Raw genomic sequence first — 19,136 nt, forward strand, 5'->3', positions numbered from 1 at the left:
AAATATCATGACTTTTATTTTAAATGGTCATTAATAAAACTACAAATAAATAAACAACAAATAAAATTTATTTTGTTCTTCGATCACCCATGCATGCCACAACCGACTAATCTCATTTTTTTCACTAACGCCTATCCCGTTGGATGTTAAAAAATAAACCTGCGAGTTTATACATTGCGTATTAAGACAGTTTACACTTCGAAAATGTCATGACAATGAAAAAATTACAACGCGGGAATGTTTTTTTTTTGTATTCCCTGCGAGCACAAAACCAACGACAAGTTGCCCAAAGTGAAATTAGAGTTATCACATAACTTATGACGATTTACCGACGAAACCTTACAGAGTCAAGCACTTAATTGAATGTAAAATAATGCAGTGAGCCTCAGAAAATATGGGGAAAACAATGTTTTAAGTTTGAGGTTCACTCAAACATTAAATGTGCACGCAGTGCAGTCTCTATGAGGCTGTTCACACCGCAAGGGGGGACCGTGGGCGGACCGTGGATCGCGCTATCGTAGCGCGATCCACGGTCCGCCCATTGGCATTCGCCGGATTCACACCGCAGTGAGATAGCGCGGTCTATCGTAGCACCCCCTTTTTTGAGAGGTCCTGTTGCCATGACGCATTACTTACTATATTTCTATTTTCACGATGTTCCGACGCGTTTTACTCCATAAAATTAGGAGTGTTGAGTTGTACCGATTCAGATTCAGATCGCACCAAAATAGAATGAGTATAAAATTCCCCGCGTGTAGATGACTTCCGGCGTGCTATCGTAGCTCGGGTTCACACCGGCAGAGATAGCGCGATCTAGCGCGCGCTAGACCGCGCCATCTCTCGTGGACCACCCCCAAGAGGTGCTCCAGTGGCACGCCGTTTTGGCTCGCCGTGGCTCGCTGTTGGGCGGACCGAAACGACGTTGTACCTTCCACACCGCAGAGATAGCGCGATCTAGCGCGCGCTAGATCGCGCTATCTCTGCCGGTCTGAACAGGCTCTATGGAACTCCCTAGCCGTTCAGAAAAAACAGTGTAAGAAATCTTAAATTCTAAATAATCACGCAATTTCAAATTTTGACAGTATCCCCCTCCGCACTCACTCCCCTGGTGACGTGGTGACGGTCACGATATTGCAAGCGCGAAGTGCGACAAAATTCTTCCGGATGTATTTGTCAGTCAATAAATCAAACTAAATACAAGGCTTCAATTGTTAGGGATGCACATGACCTACTTTGTTTCATACCCTTATTAGTTTGATTCACGTGTCCCCTTCACTGATCTCTCCACTAAGTGACGACTGCCGTTACATGCATGGTTACCGCATAATAGAATGGAACAATGGCACTACAGATCAGTTAAATAAATTCATAAAAACATACCTTTCAACCTTTTCAATTAGTCATTTCCATTTCATCCTTTTTGTATTATGTATTTGTACTGTATTTATGTATTTTGATGTGTAGGCCTAATGCTTGTAAACAGTGTGATATACATGTAGTTTTTTTTTACTAAAAAGAGCGTACTAAATGCTGGTAATTCTTAAAAAATGAAAATTTCGTAGACTGTTTCTGTTATTCAGAGCGAAAAACAGAACAATTTTACCAATTAATGAAATCATAAACAGGTTATGTATGTCACTAAATAGATAATGCAAGCGGGAAGTGCGAACTGTGATTTCTCATACTGCATGACCCGTAAAGGCGAGTTGTAAGTATTATTTGATATGTGAAAAATATGATGCGGATATGTTTGCCAGTAAAGAAATCTCTATGCAAAACTTGCGTTTTGGGGAGAAGTGCATGGCATATTGCGTACCATTTCCTTAATATTTCCATGTGACGTGTTTCCTTGCCCCCCCCTCCCCCGTGTGACGCCCTAATTGTTTAAAAAAATATCAATAATTTCATCAATCAATGGAAATGACGTTTTTATCAAAAGAAAAATAAAAGGCAGATACTTAAAACCGGGGGAGGGGGGGCAGTCAAATACATTGCTGTACACATGCATGACCCTCCCCCCCCAAAAAAAAAAAAAAAAAAAAAAAAAAAAACGCGTTTAAAGGGGTGTTTTTCGGTTTTGGACGCGGGCCGCGCGTGCACTCGTTAAGAGTATCAAAAACACAAATTTTCAAGAAAAAGAGTGGTTCTGAAAGACTGGTCAATGGTCAATCGTGGGGTCGAACGTATTTAGGGTATTTTTCCAAACCTTTTTTTTTTCAAGACTAGCCAAACTTGCTTAGGGTATGTTTTTCCTCAAGCTTTTTCCCCGCGGGGTAATAATTCTGGCAACAACTTGTTTAGGTGCCAAAATGTGTAGAAAAGGCCCGCGAAAAGCCGTTTAGGGGGCTATTTTGCACACTGAGAAAACAACTTGTTTAGGGGGTGTTTGGAAATAATTTGGTTACGCATGTGAACAGCAATACATATGACTGCCCCCCCCCCCCGGCACTTAAAAGATGGATGATAACGTAGTCCCAGACTAGTCCTTATTGGTGTCTATTGCATTTAGTGCGACTGGTTAATGGACGTGATTCATACGAAGGAAGAATTGAGGTTTACGCCAACGGAGGATGGGGTACTGTATGTGATGATCTGTGGGATGATACAGATGCTACAGTTGTTTGTCAAAGTCGCGGCAGTGAGTCTGGAACAGCACGCACTAACGCTTACTTCGGAGAAGGCTCAGGTGATATCCTGCTCGATGATGTTATTTGTGATGGAGATGAATCTTCTCTTCTGGAATGTTCTAATCCTGGAATCGGCGTTCATAACTGTGGACACTCTGAGGATGCAGGAGTCACTTGTTCACCAACAGGTATTTTCAGAATTATTACCCACTATTTTTGAAGTTATAAAGGTTACTGCTGATTGTTCATGAAAGTAATTGACAGGCTATTACAATTTATCCAGAATATTCCCCAATGTTCTAGGATAGAAAGTGATTTTGATAGAATGCATATCTGTTTATGATAAACACCATTTGCGTCACTCCGAACATGAGCTTTGGGGGACACAATCTATTGCCGCCATACCTCATTGTATTGCTATGAGCACCACCCCTCTCTCCTCTATTGTTACGTTCTTTCACGCTGGCAAGTTTCATTGATGACCTGTTTATTTATTGTACATTCATAAACGTTGCAAGCATTATTTATCAATAATTTTTATCACGTCGTGGAAATTTGGTAGCCGTATAGATTATTTCATTTTAAGTACCTTTTTAAAAGAAAGTTTGATAATAATTACGTTTAAACAAATAAAAGTGGCAATATTTCTTACCAAATTAATAAAGATAACATTATTTGTTTATTTCATTCAAAATATAACAAAAAGATTACAAATACTTTGGTATCAATGGAAATATTTATTAAGGAAACCCTGCACTTAATAATCTGAGCGCGAAGAACGAACTCAAATATTTTCCACACTGACCTAAAAAATTTATTTTTGTATGAACTCAATTGTCTCAATAACCAAACTACGGGTGCAGAAAGCGCGAGCTGAAAATAATCAGTATTCACACCTAAAACTGAAGATTTTAAGCACGTTTAGAAATGACTAACATTATCCGAATCTCTTTAAACATGTTAGATAGATCATGAGAGCGCGAAGCGCGAGCTGAAATTCTATATTGGCCTACACTAATCAGAAAACTTTTTTTAAGCACTACATCTAAAAACCACGAAGGGGATACGGATGTCAGTAAATGAATATGCAAGCAGAAAATGTCGGGTATATTTTGGAGATAAAAATACCTAGAAAATGGACATTTAACCCACTTGTGTAATCATTAAAAGAGACCTTATCTAATTAAACAGTTAATGTGGGCGCAAAGGGCTATTTTTCCGAAATACTGACGACTGCCGTTACATGGTTACCGCATAATAGAATGGAACAATGGCACTACAGATCAGTTAAATAAATTCATAAAAACATACCTTTCAACCTTTTCAATTAGTCATTTCCATTTCATCCTTTTTGTATTATGTATTTGTACTGTATTTATGTATTTTGATGTGTAGGCCTAATGCTTGTAAACAGTGTGATATACATGTAGTTTTTTTTACTAAAAAGAGCGTACTAAATGCTGGTAATTCTTAAAAAATGAAAATTTCGTAGACTGTTTCTGTTATTCAGAGCGAAAAACAGAACAATTTTACCAATTAATGAAATCATAAACAGGTTATGTATGTCACTAAATAGATAATGCAAGCGGGAAGTGCGAACTGTGATTTCTCATACTGCATGACCCGTAAAGGCGAGTTGTAAGTATTATTTGATATGTGAAAAATATGATGCGGATATGTTTGCCAGTAAAGAAATCTCTATGCAAAACTTGCGTTTTGGGGAGAAGTGCATGGCATATTGCGTACCATTTCCTTAATATTTCCATGTGACGTGTTTCCTTGCCCCCCCCCCCCCTCCCCCGTGTGACGCCCTAATTGTTTAACAAAATATCAATGATTTCATCAATCAATGGAAATGACGTTTTTATCAAAAGAAAAAAAAAAGGCAGATACTTAAAACCGGGGGAGGGGGGGGGCAGTCAAATACATTGCTGTACACATGCATGACCCTCCCCCCCCTCCCCCCCCCCCAAAAAAAAAAAAAAAAAAAAAACGCGTTTAAAGGGGTGTTTTTCGGTTTTGGACGCGGGCCGCGCGTGCACTCGTTAATGGTATCAAAAACACCAATTTTCAAGAAAAAGAGTGGTTCTGAAAGACTGGTCAATGGTCAATCGTGGGGTCGAACGTATTTAGGGTATTTTTCCAAACCTTCTTTTTTTTCAAGACTAGCCAAACTTGCCTAGGGTATGTTTTTCCCCAAGCTTTTTCCCCGCGGGGTAATAATTCTGGCGACAACTTGTTTAGGTGCCAAAATGTGTAGAAAAGGCCCGCGAAAAGCCGTTTAGGGGGCTATTTTGCACACTGAGAAAACAACTTGTTTAGGGGGTGTTTGGAAATAATTAGGTTACGCATGTGAACAGCAATACATATGACTGCCCCCCCCCCCGGCACTTAAAAGATGGATGATAACGTAGTCCCAGACTAGTCCTTATTGGTGTCTATTGCATTTAGTGCGACTGGTTAATGGACGTGATTCATACGAAGGAAGAATTGAGGTTTACGCCAACGGAGGATGGGGTACTGTATGTGATGATCGGTGGGATGATACAGATGCTACAGTTGTTTGTCAAAGTCGCGGCAGTGAGTCTGGAACAGCACGCACTAACGCTTACTTCGGAGAAGGCTCAGGTGATATCCTGCTCGATGATGTTATTTGTGATGGAGATGAATCTTCTCTTCTGGAATGTTCTAATCCTGGAATCGGCGTTCATAACTGTGGACACTCTGAGGATGCAGGAGTCACTTGTTCACCAACAGGTATTTTCAGAATTATTACCCACTATTTTTGAAGTTATAAAGGTTACTGCTGATTGTTCATGAAAGTAATTGACAGGCTATTACAATTTATCCAGAATATTCCCCAATGTTCTAGGATAGAAAGTGATTTTGATAGAATGCATATCTGTTTATGATAAACACCATTTGCGTCACTCCGAACATGAGCTTTGGGGGACACAATCTATTGCCGCCATACCTCATTGTATTGCTATGAGCACCACCCCTCTCTCCTCTATTGTTACGTTCTTTCACGCTGGCAAGTTTCATTGATGACCTGTTTATTTATTGTACATTCATAAACGTTGCAAGCATTATTTATCAATAATTTTTATCACGTCGTGGAAATTTGGTAGCCGTATAGATTATTTCCTTTTAAGTACCTTTTTAAAAGAAAGTTTGATAATAATTACGTTTAAACAAATAAAAGTGGCAATATTTCTTACCAAATTTAATAAAGATAACATTTTTTGTATTTTATTTGATATATAACAAAAAAGGTTATGAATACTTAGGTATAAATGAAAATACATCTTAAACCTTATAATCTCAGCGCGAAGAGCGAGCTCATATATTTTCTACACTGACCTAATAAACAGTCTAATGGCTTTTTGTATGAATTAATCATTACAATAAACATCTCAATAATCAAACGACGGGCGCGGATCGCGCGAGCTGAAAATCCTCAATATTATGACCTAAAACCGAAGATTTTAAGCACTTTTGAAAATGAAAAACATTGTCCTTTTCTATTTAGATATATCATGCGAGCGCGAAGCACGAGCTGAAATTCTATATTGGCCTACGCTAATCAGAAAAAAATCTTTTGAAGCACTACATCTAAAAACCACGAAGAGGATACGGATGTCAGTAAATGAATATGCCAGCACAAAGTGCCAGATATATTTTGGAGATAGACAGATTTAAAAAATTGATATTTAACCCACTTATGTACTCATGAAAAGAGAGCTTATCTAATTGAACAATTAATGTGGGCGCAAAGCAAGGGCTATATTTTTCGAAATAATGACGACTTACGTTACATAGTTACCGCATATATAGAATGGAACAGTGACATTACAGATCAGTTAAATAAATTCATAAAAATATCTCTTTTTTCAATTAGTCATTTCCATTTCATCTCTTTGTATTATGTATTTGTACTGTACTTATGTATTTCGTTGTTTAATGCTTGTAAACGGTGTGATATATTTTACTTAAAAGAGCGTACTAAACGCTGTAAATTATAATGGTTAGTCGCGTGCATTTGAGTGTCCGAAAGTCCACACACACAGCTTCAACACAGGGAACAGTGTTTTCATAAACGTAATATTGCAGAAATCCGGGTACATCTTCATAACTATTAATAATCTCACACCAGATTGCTAATGGTGTGAAAATTTTATTACAATTTATTCACTATTTACGTCTCGCTATTCATTTGAAAGTGTCAATGTTCACAACTCTTGCTATGGCAAACATTGTGACCACCCATATTTTCAAGACACTGGCACCTTTGTTTTCCCACTGGAATATCCCTAAGGGTAAAAAAGGTCGAGATTGATTGTTATCTTAATGCTAAATAGATTACCTACAGTTTGATGTATAATATTTTATGACTGGTATAATGGTTACATCTCATTTTTCTCCCAAACTTTTAGATCGAGCAGGCAGAACGTGGCACATTTCTGTGTACAGCGTCACGTGACTGACGTATGATAGTTTCCGTTGCTGGACCCTTTTCATTTAAAACAATTAATACAGTCCAAATAAACTGAATTAACGCATTTAATGTTGAAAGTAACAATGTTCATGTACCATAAAGCTTTGCCTACTGATATTTATAATATAGCTACAGTTTGAGGAAGCAAATATCGAGTCCGGAATTGATTTTGATTTGCAACAGGGTCTGCGCAAGTATACTATATACTAGCAGGCTATCAACGTAAACCAAATGAACGAACATGACCGAAACTAACCATTATGTCTTGTAAATTGAAAATTTCGAAGACTGTTTTTAGTAATCAATCGCGAGGATACATATCTCACTAGTCAAATTAAGCGAGTGGGATGCGCGTACTGATTTTTGTCTCACCTGCATAGCAGAGTGAGATTATAGGCGCCGCTTTTCCGACGGCGGCGGCGGCGTCAACACCAAATCTTAACCTAAGGTTAAGTTTTTGAAATGACAGCATAACTTATAAAGTATATGGAGCTAGTTCATGAAACTTGACCATAAGGTTAATCAAGTATTACCTAATATTCTGCCTGAGTTTCATGTCACATGACCAAGGTCAAAGGTCATTTAGGGTCAATGAATTTAGACCATGTTGGGGAATCAACATCAAAATCTTAACCTAAGTTTAAGTTTTTGAAATGTCATCATAACTTTAAAAGTTTATAGATCTGATTCATGAAACTTAGACATAATAGTAATCAAGTATTACTGAAAATCCTGTGCAAGTTTCAGGTCACACGATTAAGGTCAGAGGTCATTTAGGGTCAATGAACTTTGGCCAAATTGGGGGTATTTGTTGAATTACCATCATAACTTTGAAAGGATGTTTGGCTAGTTCATGAAACTTGGACATAAGAGTAATCATGTTTCACTGAACATCCTGTGCGCATTTTAGGTCACATGACCAAGGTCAAAGGTCAATGAACTTTGGCCATAATGGGGGTATCTGTTGAATTACCATCATAACTTTGAAAGTTTATGAATCTGACTCGTGAAACCTGGATATAAGAGTTATCAAGTATCACTGAACATCCTGTGCGAGTTGCAGGTCACATGATCAATGTCAAAGGTCGTGTAAGGTCAATGAACTATGGCCATGTTGGGGGTGTTTGTTGAATCACCAACATATCTCTGTAAGTGTATTGGTCTAGTTCATAAAACGTGGAAATAAGAGTAACCAAGTATCACTGAACATCTTGTGTGAGTTATAGTAGTTTTCAAAGTCAGCACTGCAGCTATATTGAATCGCGTAATGCAGGTGAGACCGCCAGAGGCATTCCACTTGTTGTTTTTATTCATAGCGAAAAACAAAACACTTTCACCAATTTTTGGAATCATAAACAGGTTGTGCATGTCGCTAAAATAATAGATAATTCAAGCGCGAAGTGCGAACTGCAATTTCTCGTACTGCATGACCCGGAAAGGCGATTTGTAAGTATTATTTGACATGTAAAAAATATCATGCGGATGTGTTTGCCAGTAAATATATCTAAATCTATTTTAAGCGACGTGTCCACTTGCCCCCCTCCCCGTCCCCCGTGTGACGCCCTAACTATCAAAAAGTTATCACTAATTCCATCAATTAATAAAAATGACGTTCATGTTAAAAGAGAAAATGGCAGATTTCGCACAAAAAATAAGGATACTTATACGTTGGATGATAGCTGAGTCCCAGACTATAGTGTTGATGCACTCTGCGTGCTTTATTTTGGTGTCTCTTTCATTTAGTACGACTGGTCGATGGAAGTGCTTCAAACGAAGGAAGAATTGAGGTTTACGCCAACGGAGGATGGGGTACTGTATGTGATGATTCGTGGGATGATACAGATGCTACAGTTGTCTGTCAAAGTCTCGGCTTTGAGTCTGGAACAGCACGCACTAACGCTCACTTCGGACAAGGTTCTGGTGATATCTTGCTAGATGATGTATCTTGTGATGGAGATGAAACTTCTCTTCTTGAATGTTCTAATCCTGGAATCGGCGTTCATAACTGTGGACACTCTGAGGATGCGGGAGTCACTTGTTCACCAACAGGTATTTCCAGAATTGTTTACCATACTTTGGAGTTAATAAAAATAAGCTGCTGATAGTTCATGACATTGATTCACTAGCTATTATGATGTATCCAAAATAATCCCCAATGTTCTATAATATAAATTAGTTTACATTTTCATAGAATGTATATCTGTTTATGATAAATGCCATTGGCGTCATTAGATCCGAACTTGAGTTTTGTGGGACACGACACATTGTTGCGATACCTCGGTATATTGCTTTGTAAAAAATATAACTAATTCATGAATAGATGGAAATGACGTTTGTATAAAGAGATACAGTAGGTGCAATTTATTAGTATAAAAAATCGTTTGAGGGAATACTTCGAAGGTGGATGAAAACTGAGCTACTGACTTTTTGATGCACTCCGTGTGCTTTTTTGGGGGTGTCTATTTCATTTAGTGCGGCTGGTTGATGGAAGTGCTTCAAAAGAAGGAAGAGTTGAGGTCTACGCCAACGGAGGATGGGGAACTGTGTGTGATGATTCGTGGGATGATACAGATGCTACAGTTGTTTGTCAAAGTCTCGGCTCTGAGTCTGGAACAGCACGCTCTAACGCTTACTTCGGACAAGGTATAGGTGATATCTTGCTAGATGATGTATCTTGTGATGGAAGTGAATCTTCTCTTCTGGAATGTTCTAATTCTGGAATCGGCGTTCATAACTGTGGACACTCTGAGGATGCGGGAGTCACATGTTCACCAACAGGTACTTTGAAGTTGATAAAAATAAGGTGATAGTTAATGCAATTAGTTGATTAGCTATTATGATGTGGCCAAAACAATCTGCATTCTAACTTAATCATGAACACGATGCGTATTGCTTTATAAAAAAAAACAACTGTTATAGACCTACTCGCCTAAATGGGGACATTTCAAGGACTCTTTGTGGGAATTTAATGAAGATAATATGTATCTGGTAATCAAAATGAGAGCGCGTGGCGCGAGCTGTAACTTTTTATGTTTAGTAGTTTTTAAAATCATAAACAGGGAGCCTTACTCGAAACAAAATTATTATAACTCGAATCATTAACAGAATAATTGTGCATGTTGACTTGAAAATAGAATACAATAAGCCCCTTGGTTTAATATCCTCTTGAGCAGATTGTTATCTCCATCAAGGCAATGCGATCGCGAAGCTGGAACTTAATTTGTGTTCAATAATGACCCGATCTCCCCCCCCCCCCATTATTCCCCTCACCTTGTTTTATTCACTTTTCTTCCTCCCCTTATTTTTTCCTCCCTTTTCCCTTCTTTTTTCTTTTTTTTTTCTTTCCGCATTTTTCCTTTTTTGCCCCGCCAATAGGGGGGGGGGGGGGACAAAACAACTAACATTAGCCCCCCAAGATCACACACGTTGCTGCTGTTGCATTATTGAGTTAATGTAGGCTTTTGCTAGCGGCGCACTATATAACTTTATTACGGCGATGGGTACGAGCTTCGATGCACATATGACTAGCTGCTCATGTAATCTAAAGTAGATAAGTATGCGAATAACAAATCTAATTCTAATAATAGGTCGCCGTACGTTCTCAAAAAAAAAACTCCTCCCCCTCTGCACCCCCTCCCCTGTGACGGCCGCGATAAATGCAATACTATATGATCCGAAAAAGAGAGTTTTATTTGACATGTAATAAAATTATCATCCGGATGTGTCTGTCAGTAAATAAAACTAAATACAAGGCTTCTATTGTTGGGGATGCACATGGCCTATTGTGTGTCATACTCTTATTAGTGAGTGTCACATGTCCCCTTGCCCCCCTCCATCAGTGTAACGCATTGTTAAGAATCTATCACTACCCAGGTAACAATACAGCGTTGGACCAACGTTGGATCAACGTTGGGATTTTTTTCCCAACGTTGCCTCAACGTTGGCAGGCAAACGTTGCATCATCGATTGAAGTGCACGCGCATACATCGTCAGACCAACAACATTTCCAACGTCAGTTCAACGTTGTCTGGCAACGTTGATCCAATGTTGGCTAAATAGTCAAATACAACGTTGCTACAACGTTGGCAAGCAACGTTGCATCATCGATAGAAGTACACGTCCATACATCGTCAGACCAACAACATTTCCAACGTCAGTTCAACGTTGTCTACCATCAATTCTCCAACGTTGGTCTCATGTCGGCTGAGTCATCAATAACAGCGTGGCTGCAACGTTGATGGGCAACGTTGTAGCAGCGATGGAAGTGCACGCGCATACATCGTCAGTCCAACTATGTTTACAACGTTGGTTCAACGCTGTCCAGCAACGATGCTCCAACGTTGTCTGGCAACATTGCTCCAACATTGTTACAACGTTGTCACAACGTTGCTCCAACAATGCTCCAACATTATTCCAACGTATGACAATAATCAACAAAACATTAATGGGTTTCAAGGTGAAGTCCACCGTTGCAACTCTACACTCTAGATAATCCTTATCATCATATCTTATCCTATCCTAAAAATCCTACATCCTAATCCTACATCCTATTCCTATCACCCTACACCTATCCACTGAATCCTGTCATTGATTCCTGTATAAAGAGCAACTTTTCTACACTTGGCAGAATACAGTTAATATCATTTTCCACATTTAACCTTGAAAATTTCCCTTAGAATAATATGTTTCGACTATAAATGATATGGTAATGGAGCCACATACTTTTCTGAAACTTTTCATGGTGGAAATTTAGAATAAACATATTCTTTAAGTATTATAGCAATATTACCTAATTTTGGTCATTTACTGATGTAATGAATATTCATGAGTGCATAATCATGTCCAGATGAGGCAGGTATGGCAGCGTTGTTCCGATGTTGGTCCAACGTTGGGTAACGTTGATCCAACGTTGGTCTAATGTTGGTCCAATGTTGATGGAAAGTTGATTCAACGTTAGTCCAATGTTAGTCCAACGTTGGCGTAAACGTTGATTCAATGTTTGTCTAATATCGGTTCAACGTTGGTGTAACGTTGCTTCTTTGTTGGTCTAATTTTAAACAAATCCAATGATGCGCCATTTCCATAAGTTTTCAACACTGTGCCATCATCATCTGTAACCTGTTCATGATTCTGTCAAAAAACATTACAACTATTATTACAACTATTCATTTCTTTTCATTCTTTCTGAACATTACAAGAATCAAGAGAATTACGTGTGATATTTATTGAGGCCTTTGTAGCATTTAAACATTTTTGACATCCTCTTTTTCTCAAACAAGACTAATACCAAACATAGGCATATGTAATAAGAATTAAGATGTATTACATTTTCTTGCGAGTTGCAATCTCTGTTTCTGTCTACAATTGTTTGATGACTTGGTATGCAATGCCAATTGCAACGTCAGTAATCATCACAAAAACTCACATGTGTAATTGCAGTCTCTCAGTATTTACAAAATCTAAAAAGGAGGTCGCGTAACTTGGCCCAGAGTAACGTAGCTACTGCCTGCTGTAACTTAAGAGCGCCTCTTTTTTATTAAGATAGAAGTCAACTGAGATCTCAATATGCAAGGCCATAGCCTAGTCTCGCTCATGCCATAACTCTTAAATGATATTTCAGCGTTAAGTGTCTAAGCATGCCTCACGTAGCACCTACAGGTTTGACTGCAGTTGGAAAACACTCCGTCTAGGCTAGGCCAGGCACGACCGACCAGGTCAATTCTTCAAGGCAGCGTATATTATAATAAATAAGGCAGGAATGCCAGGAAGCAAGTCATTGGGTGATTTCAAGTACGGCCGGTGTTCGGTGTTGAGAGCGTGAAAGGGCTGCTGAACTGAGCTCCAATTACACCGAGTGTAATATTTTTTCATTAAAATGTATTAAAACTCTAATAATTTGCTCTCATTTTATCTGTAAAAGATAATTTTACGGGGATGGTTCGTTGTGTTCGCCCCCTGTCCGTAAGCTACAGGAGGCCACTCATTCAATGAACAAGGTTATGATATAAGGAGGCAGTGCAGTGACTGGTGTTAAGTACTTACACGAAAATAGTAGCGTCGGACTGTATGCACACAGAAGCTGACTCCGGGATCTTTCGGAGGGGATCAACAGTTGCAGTTACCGACTATCTGCAAGTGCAAAGAAAACTTCACTGTAGTTTGTAGGTCCTAAATATGCAGCTTATTAGTACTGTGCCAGATCACTAGATATTCGGGAATTTAATTGTCTTTATCCAGTTCAAATTCTGCCAGATTCTTCAAGTTCAAAATTGAAGGAAGCAGACTACACAGAAGAAGGAGTCTGACGTCGACGCGTCGCGACTAATTCTGCGCATCAGAATAGTATGGTATTTTTAAATAGGCACATTTGATGCTTGTATTTCCTTCAATTTCTTCTAGCTATGTGCAGTAGGCCTATATCTCGTACTTACTGTGAGAGGCCTAGCCAGCTGCAAAGGACGAGGGCGTTTCTGGAAATTCTGGTCTTGAACTGCATTTGTTTTCTTGTTTTTCTCCTTTATTTTCTATATATTAATCGACACATTTTCAGCCCCCGGTAGCCTGATCTATTCTATCCCGTCTTTATTTTTGTTTTCCCCTTTAAATTCCTCTTTACCTTCCCATTATTTTCCTTCTCTCTCGATTTCTTTTCCCCTTATTGCTGGGAGGATACAAGGGTGACATATAGACAAGCAAACTTACTTGATGCCCCCCCCCCGGCCCCATTGGATTTTATGCGAGTAGTTGTCGTCTGTATATCAATTCTCCAATGAACCAGTTCTGTTAATTCTCAACACTGTATATTATGCCGGGATATTATGTTGACTGTCAAACAAATATCCACCAAACTATATTTTCCAACATTGTGTCAATGTTAACTGTCAACAATTCTCCAATAAACTAGTTTCCAATGTTGTCAACGTTGTGCCATTGTCGGTTGTTCAACAACTCTCCATCGAACTAGTTTCCAACATTGTCAACATTGTGCCATTTTCGGCTGTTCAGTAGCTATCTAATCAAACATGTTTCCAACGTTGTGCCATTATCGACTGTCCAACAAATCTCCAATAAACTAGTTTCCAACGTTGTCCACGTTGTGCCATTTTCCGTTGTTCAACAACTCTCCATCTAACTAGTTTCCAGCTTAATTGTCAACATTGTACTCATTGTCGACTATCCAACTAATCTCCAACCTACCATTTTCCAACATTGTGCCATTGTCGACCGTCCAACAAATCTCCAACACACTAGTTTCCAACCTTGTGTCATCGTCGACTATCCAACTGATCTCCAACCTGCCAGTTTCCAACGTTGTGCCAGTGTCAGTTGTTCAACAACTTTCCATCGAACTAGTTTCTAGCTTTGTCAACGTTGTGTCATTGTCGACTATCCAACTAATCTCCAACCTACCATTTTCCAACATTGTGCCATTGTCGACCGTCCAACAAATCTCCAACACACTAGTTTCCAACGTTGTGCCATCGTCGACTATCCAACAAATCTCCATAAAACCAGTTTCCAACTTTGTCAACGTTGTGCCATTGTCGGTTGATCAACAACTTTCCATCGAACTAGTTTCCAACCTTGCCAACGTTGTGTCATCATCGACTATCCAACTGATCTCCAACCTACCAGTTTACAACGTTGTGCCAGTGTCAATTGTCCAACAAATTTCCAACACACTAGTTTCCAACGTTGTGTCATTGTCGACGATCCAACTAATCTCCAACTTACTAGTTTCCAACGTTGTGCCATTGTCGACCGTCCAACAAATCTCCAATAAACAAGTTTTCAACTTTGTCAACGTTGTGCCATTGTCGGTTGTTCAACAACTTTCCATCGAACTAGTTTCCAACGTTTCCAACATTGTGCCTTTGCTGGCTGTTCAACAACTATCCAATCAAACGTGTTACCAACGTTGTGACATTGTCGACTGTCCAACAACTCTCCAACTAACAAGTTTCCAACGTTGCCAACGTCGTGTCATTGTTGATTGTCCATCATCTTTCCATCAAACTAGTTTCCAACGTCGATTCAACGTAAATCCATCAAGTTTTTCCAACGTCCAACGACTTTCAAGTTTCCAACGTAGAGCCAACGTTGGCTTGTTACCTGGGTAATTTAATCAATAGATGAAAAAGACGTTTTTATTAATAGAGAAAGTGGTATTGTATTCTCACCAAAAAAGGAAGAAAGAAAGAAAAAAAAAGAGACCCCCCCAAAAAAATATATTTGGGGGATACTTCGAAGGTGGATGAAAACTGAGCAACTGACTTTTTGATGCACTCCGTGTGCTTTTTTGGTGGTGTATATTTCATTTAGTGCGGCTGGTTGATGGAAGTGCTTCAAACGAAGGAAGAGTTGAGGTCTACGCCAACGGAGAATGGGGTACTGTGTGTGATGATTCGTGGGATGATACAGATGCTACAGTTGTTTGCCAAAGTCTTGGCTTTCAGTCTGGAACAGCATACTCTAACGCTCAATTCGGACAAGGCTCAGTTGATATCTTGCTAGATGATGTATCTTGTGATGGAAGTGAAACTTCTCTTCTGGAATGTTCTAATTCTGGAATAGGCGTTCACAACTGTGTACACTCTGAGGATGCGGGAGTAAATTGTTCAACAGGTATTTCCAAAATTGTTTCCCCATACTATAATGGTTCCCAAAGTGACGCAAGAATGCGACTATTGTCGTATTCGCGTCACAGAAGGGATCAAAGTTCCACCAAACCTCCGATCGGAGGCTGTATTTATTTGATTTATATCCGTCATCGGAATTAAATACATTAGGATAGGAATATAGATATAACTGAATGAATAACGATCTTTGAGGCCTCTGGCTTGATCACATACGCGCATTGTACGTGCACATGAGTTTGGGTTAAGGACCGCCCACCCATCATCATCATCATCCGTTAAAGTACAGTCCACCAGGTTGGTGTATCATCGTACTTGTAGAATTATGCAGGAGTATGTACAGTGCTGTGGAAGATCTATTCTACGTACACGTGCGGTTAAAAAAAAATCAGCGCAATCTTAGCGCAATTGGATTTTCTGCACCTCAGCCTTGAAGCTGGCTACTGAAATAGTAAATAGTTTTTGAACTATTTACGTCTGACGTCACGGCTCGGGGTACTATGCCGGGATTCATGGCATTTTTGCCAATTTCGTGACATAGGTTATGACGGACCATGCTTTAAGGACGTTCCACAGTTATGTTTGTGCGCATCATGATTGCGTATATTTTACACTCTGCGCGGAAATGGTAGAAAAATAACAATTTGGCACCCCGGATTATCACGGACTGAGATCATTGATGATCCGTTTTGCATCCTTGAAGGTGTTAAATGGTCTTTTAAGGTATTGACCAAGATTGAAGTTTCTTTCCTTGCTGCAATGTCTGATTAGCGTACACACACATGGCCATGAACACGGAATATTGTTCATATACGCAGACAATAGACAAATTTTCGACCCCGGAATGCCGTTATTAAGGACATCTCGGTTCTTACAAGGAGCCTCCCAGATGCTTTCGCTAGGTACACGGATGTACAAGGTGGCTACAAGGATGAACACGGATGATTATCCTTCCATGTACTCCGTACTCCGGGATGAAAAATTGAACATCATGACATGTTTTTCCCCCTGATATGCCGGTACATCAAGGGTGGCGCCGGATGAGTAGCCGGTATTTACGGCTTATACTAATCAGTCGGGTCGCGTGCGAAATCCCTCGGGGTTTGGATTTTTGGCGATTTTTTTCTAACGATGTCTTCAATGGGACAAACACGCTGGGAAATAAAATGAAATTGAAATTCGAGTTTCGTTTTAAGCCGGCAAGTGCCTTAAATAAAATGTACTGGACTATTGTTTTAACCTAAGTGTTTTAACATAACAAACAAGCAAATCAGCCATTAGTTCAACTAACTTAGAATAGATCCGCACTTCTACTGTGTCTTATACGAGGACTCCGAGTCGGAACTTGCCATATCTGCCGCATTGATATTACATGTATATCATTCCATATGCGGACATGCCTGCATGCCTGGCCCCATGGCGGGACCCGGCCGCGGTCGGACACGACGTGTATCAGTAGCATGGAGCAAGCTAACGTTAGTCAAGCCGAGGTAGATCCAAAGTTACAGTGCTGGCTGCTTCATCCGTGAATAAATTCGAGAGAGAGAGCATAAACAATGCAATGTAAAACATGAATAACAAATAATATTGAGGAATTTTTTATTTCCCGTCACTCTCTGAAGCCATGTCTTCTGTTTGCTGTATGTTTCCCATCGGAGTTTAATTTAGACTAGTTTTCAGTACGGTATGATAATTTGCATTTGCAAAATCCAAAACCCGAGTGATTTCGCACGCGCACGCGACCCGACTGATTAGTATAAGCTATATTTACACAGTACATGTAATCTCGGACTGTACACGGACGACCCCGGATTGACAATCCGGACGATCCATGCTGCATTCGTAAAGGTGAAAAGGGGGCTTTAGCGGTAAAAATGCACAAAACTCGCATTGCTGTTTATTTATTTTGACTTTTGATTGATATATGATTTGTCAATTTCATGTTTGGGCGTGACCGAAAGCCGCTAGGATGCTTTGTTATTTACGCATCAAGTTCTTTATGCATAATATACTTCCTTTTATCTACATCTTCCCGTCCCCCACCTTTTCTTCCACTCTTCATTTCGATTGGGCACTCCACAGTGTGGATTTTGCGCATTATAAATCATATCTATTATTATTATTATTATTATTAACTTTATGATTATCATTATTATTATTGTCACTTGTCATTTTAGTTGTCATTTCGTCATCAACACCATCGCCATCATTATCGTTTAATTTATTTTGTTAATGCATAATTTCATAATCCTCGCAGTACGTCTGGTTGATGGTTCATGTGCCGGCGAGGGTAGAGTCGAGGTTTTCTATGACGAGGCCTGGGGGACTGTTTGTGACGACTTATGGGATAATACTGATGCGACCGTTGTCTGTCAAAGTCTTGGATACACATCAGGAATCGCGGTAGGAAATGCAGGATTCGGAGAAGGAACTGGGGAGATACTTCTTGATAATGTAGAATGTACCTCCACTAATACCGACCTCTTCGACTGCCAACGCAATGATATCGGAGATGATAATTGCTCCCATGCTGAAGATGCGGGAGTGACGTGTTCTTAAGGAAGGTAAATACCAGTGACGTACCAGTGGCTCATTTTAATGAGCCAAAAAAATGAAGGGTATAGACATGGCATGTGCATGGGACAATCAGAAAATTGACCGTTGAAATTTTTTTTAAATAATACCCAAAGAATAATATATATCTTTCACCCCTTCTCCTTTCCTTTGCTTTCTGTTTCTCTTCTTTCTTTTTTCCGTGAAAACATAGGGGGTCCACAGCCCCAATACCCCCATCTGTATATACGCCAGTGGTGAATGATACATACTTTTTTGTACTAGGGATTACTTAAAGCTGAACGATTTGAAAGAAATACCGGCGTTTCGAGAGAGTTTGCACTGTCATATACATCAGTTAGGGTTTTTTTCTTCTTCTTGTCAATGTTTTGGATTATCATGAGTTTGATGAACACGGATGAAAGATTTCTTTGTTTCGTTGGCCTATGTTTTACATTGTACGCGATTTTATTTGATTTAATACGCGGTGGGCATTTCCATTGACGATTGAATACCAGGCGCGACCAAAGATACGCGTAAAAAGGATCTCTTTTTTTCAAGATTGGGCACGTTACGTACAGTGTTAGAAAATTTATACTTAACAAACAAAAAATCCTGCAGCAGAGTCTCGAGAACACCTTTATTCTTACTGCACTGTGTAGTCTTACATGCATTGTGACATAACAATTAAAATATCGCTGTACTTGTTTAGGGGGTCAATTCAGGGAATACTTGTCGAGGGTAGCGTTATGTTTCCAACACTTGTCAAAGGTATGGTTTCACTCACCAATACTTGTTAGGGGGTGTATTTTCAGAATATGG

The 19,136-nt window shown here is 39.4% G+C and overlaps 1 protein-coding gene across 2 annotated transcripts in view; it reads left to right on the forward strand.

Moving 5' to 3' along the window:
• Positions 1-19,136, forward strand: part of LOC129261357 (deleted in malignant brain tumors 1 protein-like) — a 32,967-nt gene that overhangs the window by 12,167 nt on the left and 1,664 nt on the right. For both annotated transcript variants that reach the window (XM_064100862.1, XM_064100855.1), the window contains exons 3-7: positions 2,510-2,815; positions 5,079-5,384; positions 8,869-9,174; positions 9,598-9,903; positions 18,019-18,325. In XM_064100862.1, the coding sequence (XP_063956932.1) occupies positions 2,510-2,815; positions 5,079-5,384; positions 8,869-9,174; positions 9,598-9,903; positions 18,019-18,320 (1,526 nt within the window). In that variant the 3' untranslated portion in view covers positions 18,321-18,325. The remainder of the gene's footprint in view (positions 1-2,509; positions 2,816-5,078; positions 5,385-8,868; positions 9,175-9,597; positions 9,904-18,018; positions 18,326-19,136) is intronic.

Source organism: Lytechinus pictus, chromosome 1, assembly GCF_037042905.1.
Source record: "Lytechinus pictus isolate F3 Inbred chromosome 1, Lp3.0, whole genome shotgun sequence".
Lineage (NCBI taxonomy): Eukaryota > Metazoa > Echinodermata > Echinoidea > Temnopleuroida > Toxopneustidae > Lytechinus > Lytechinus pictus.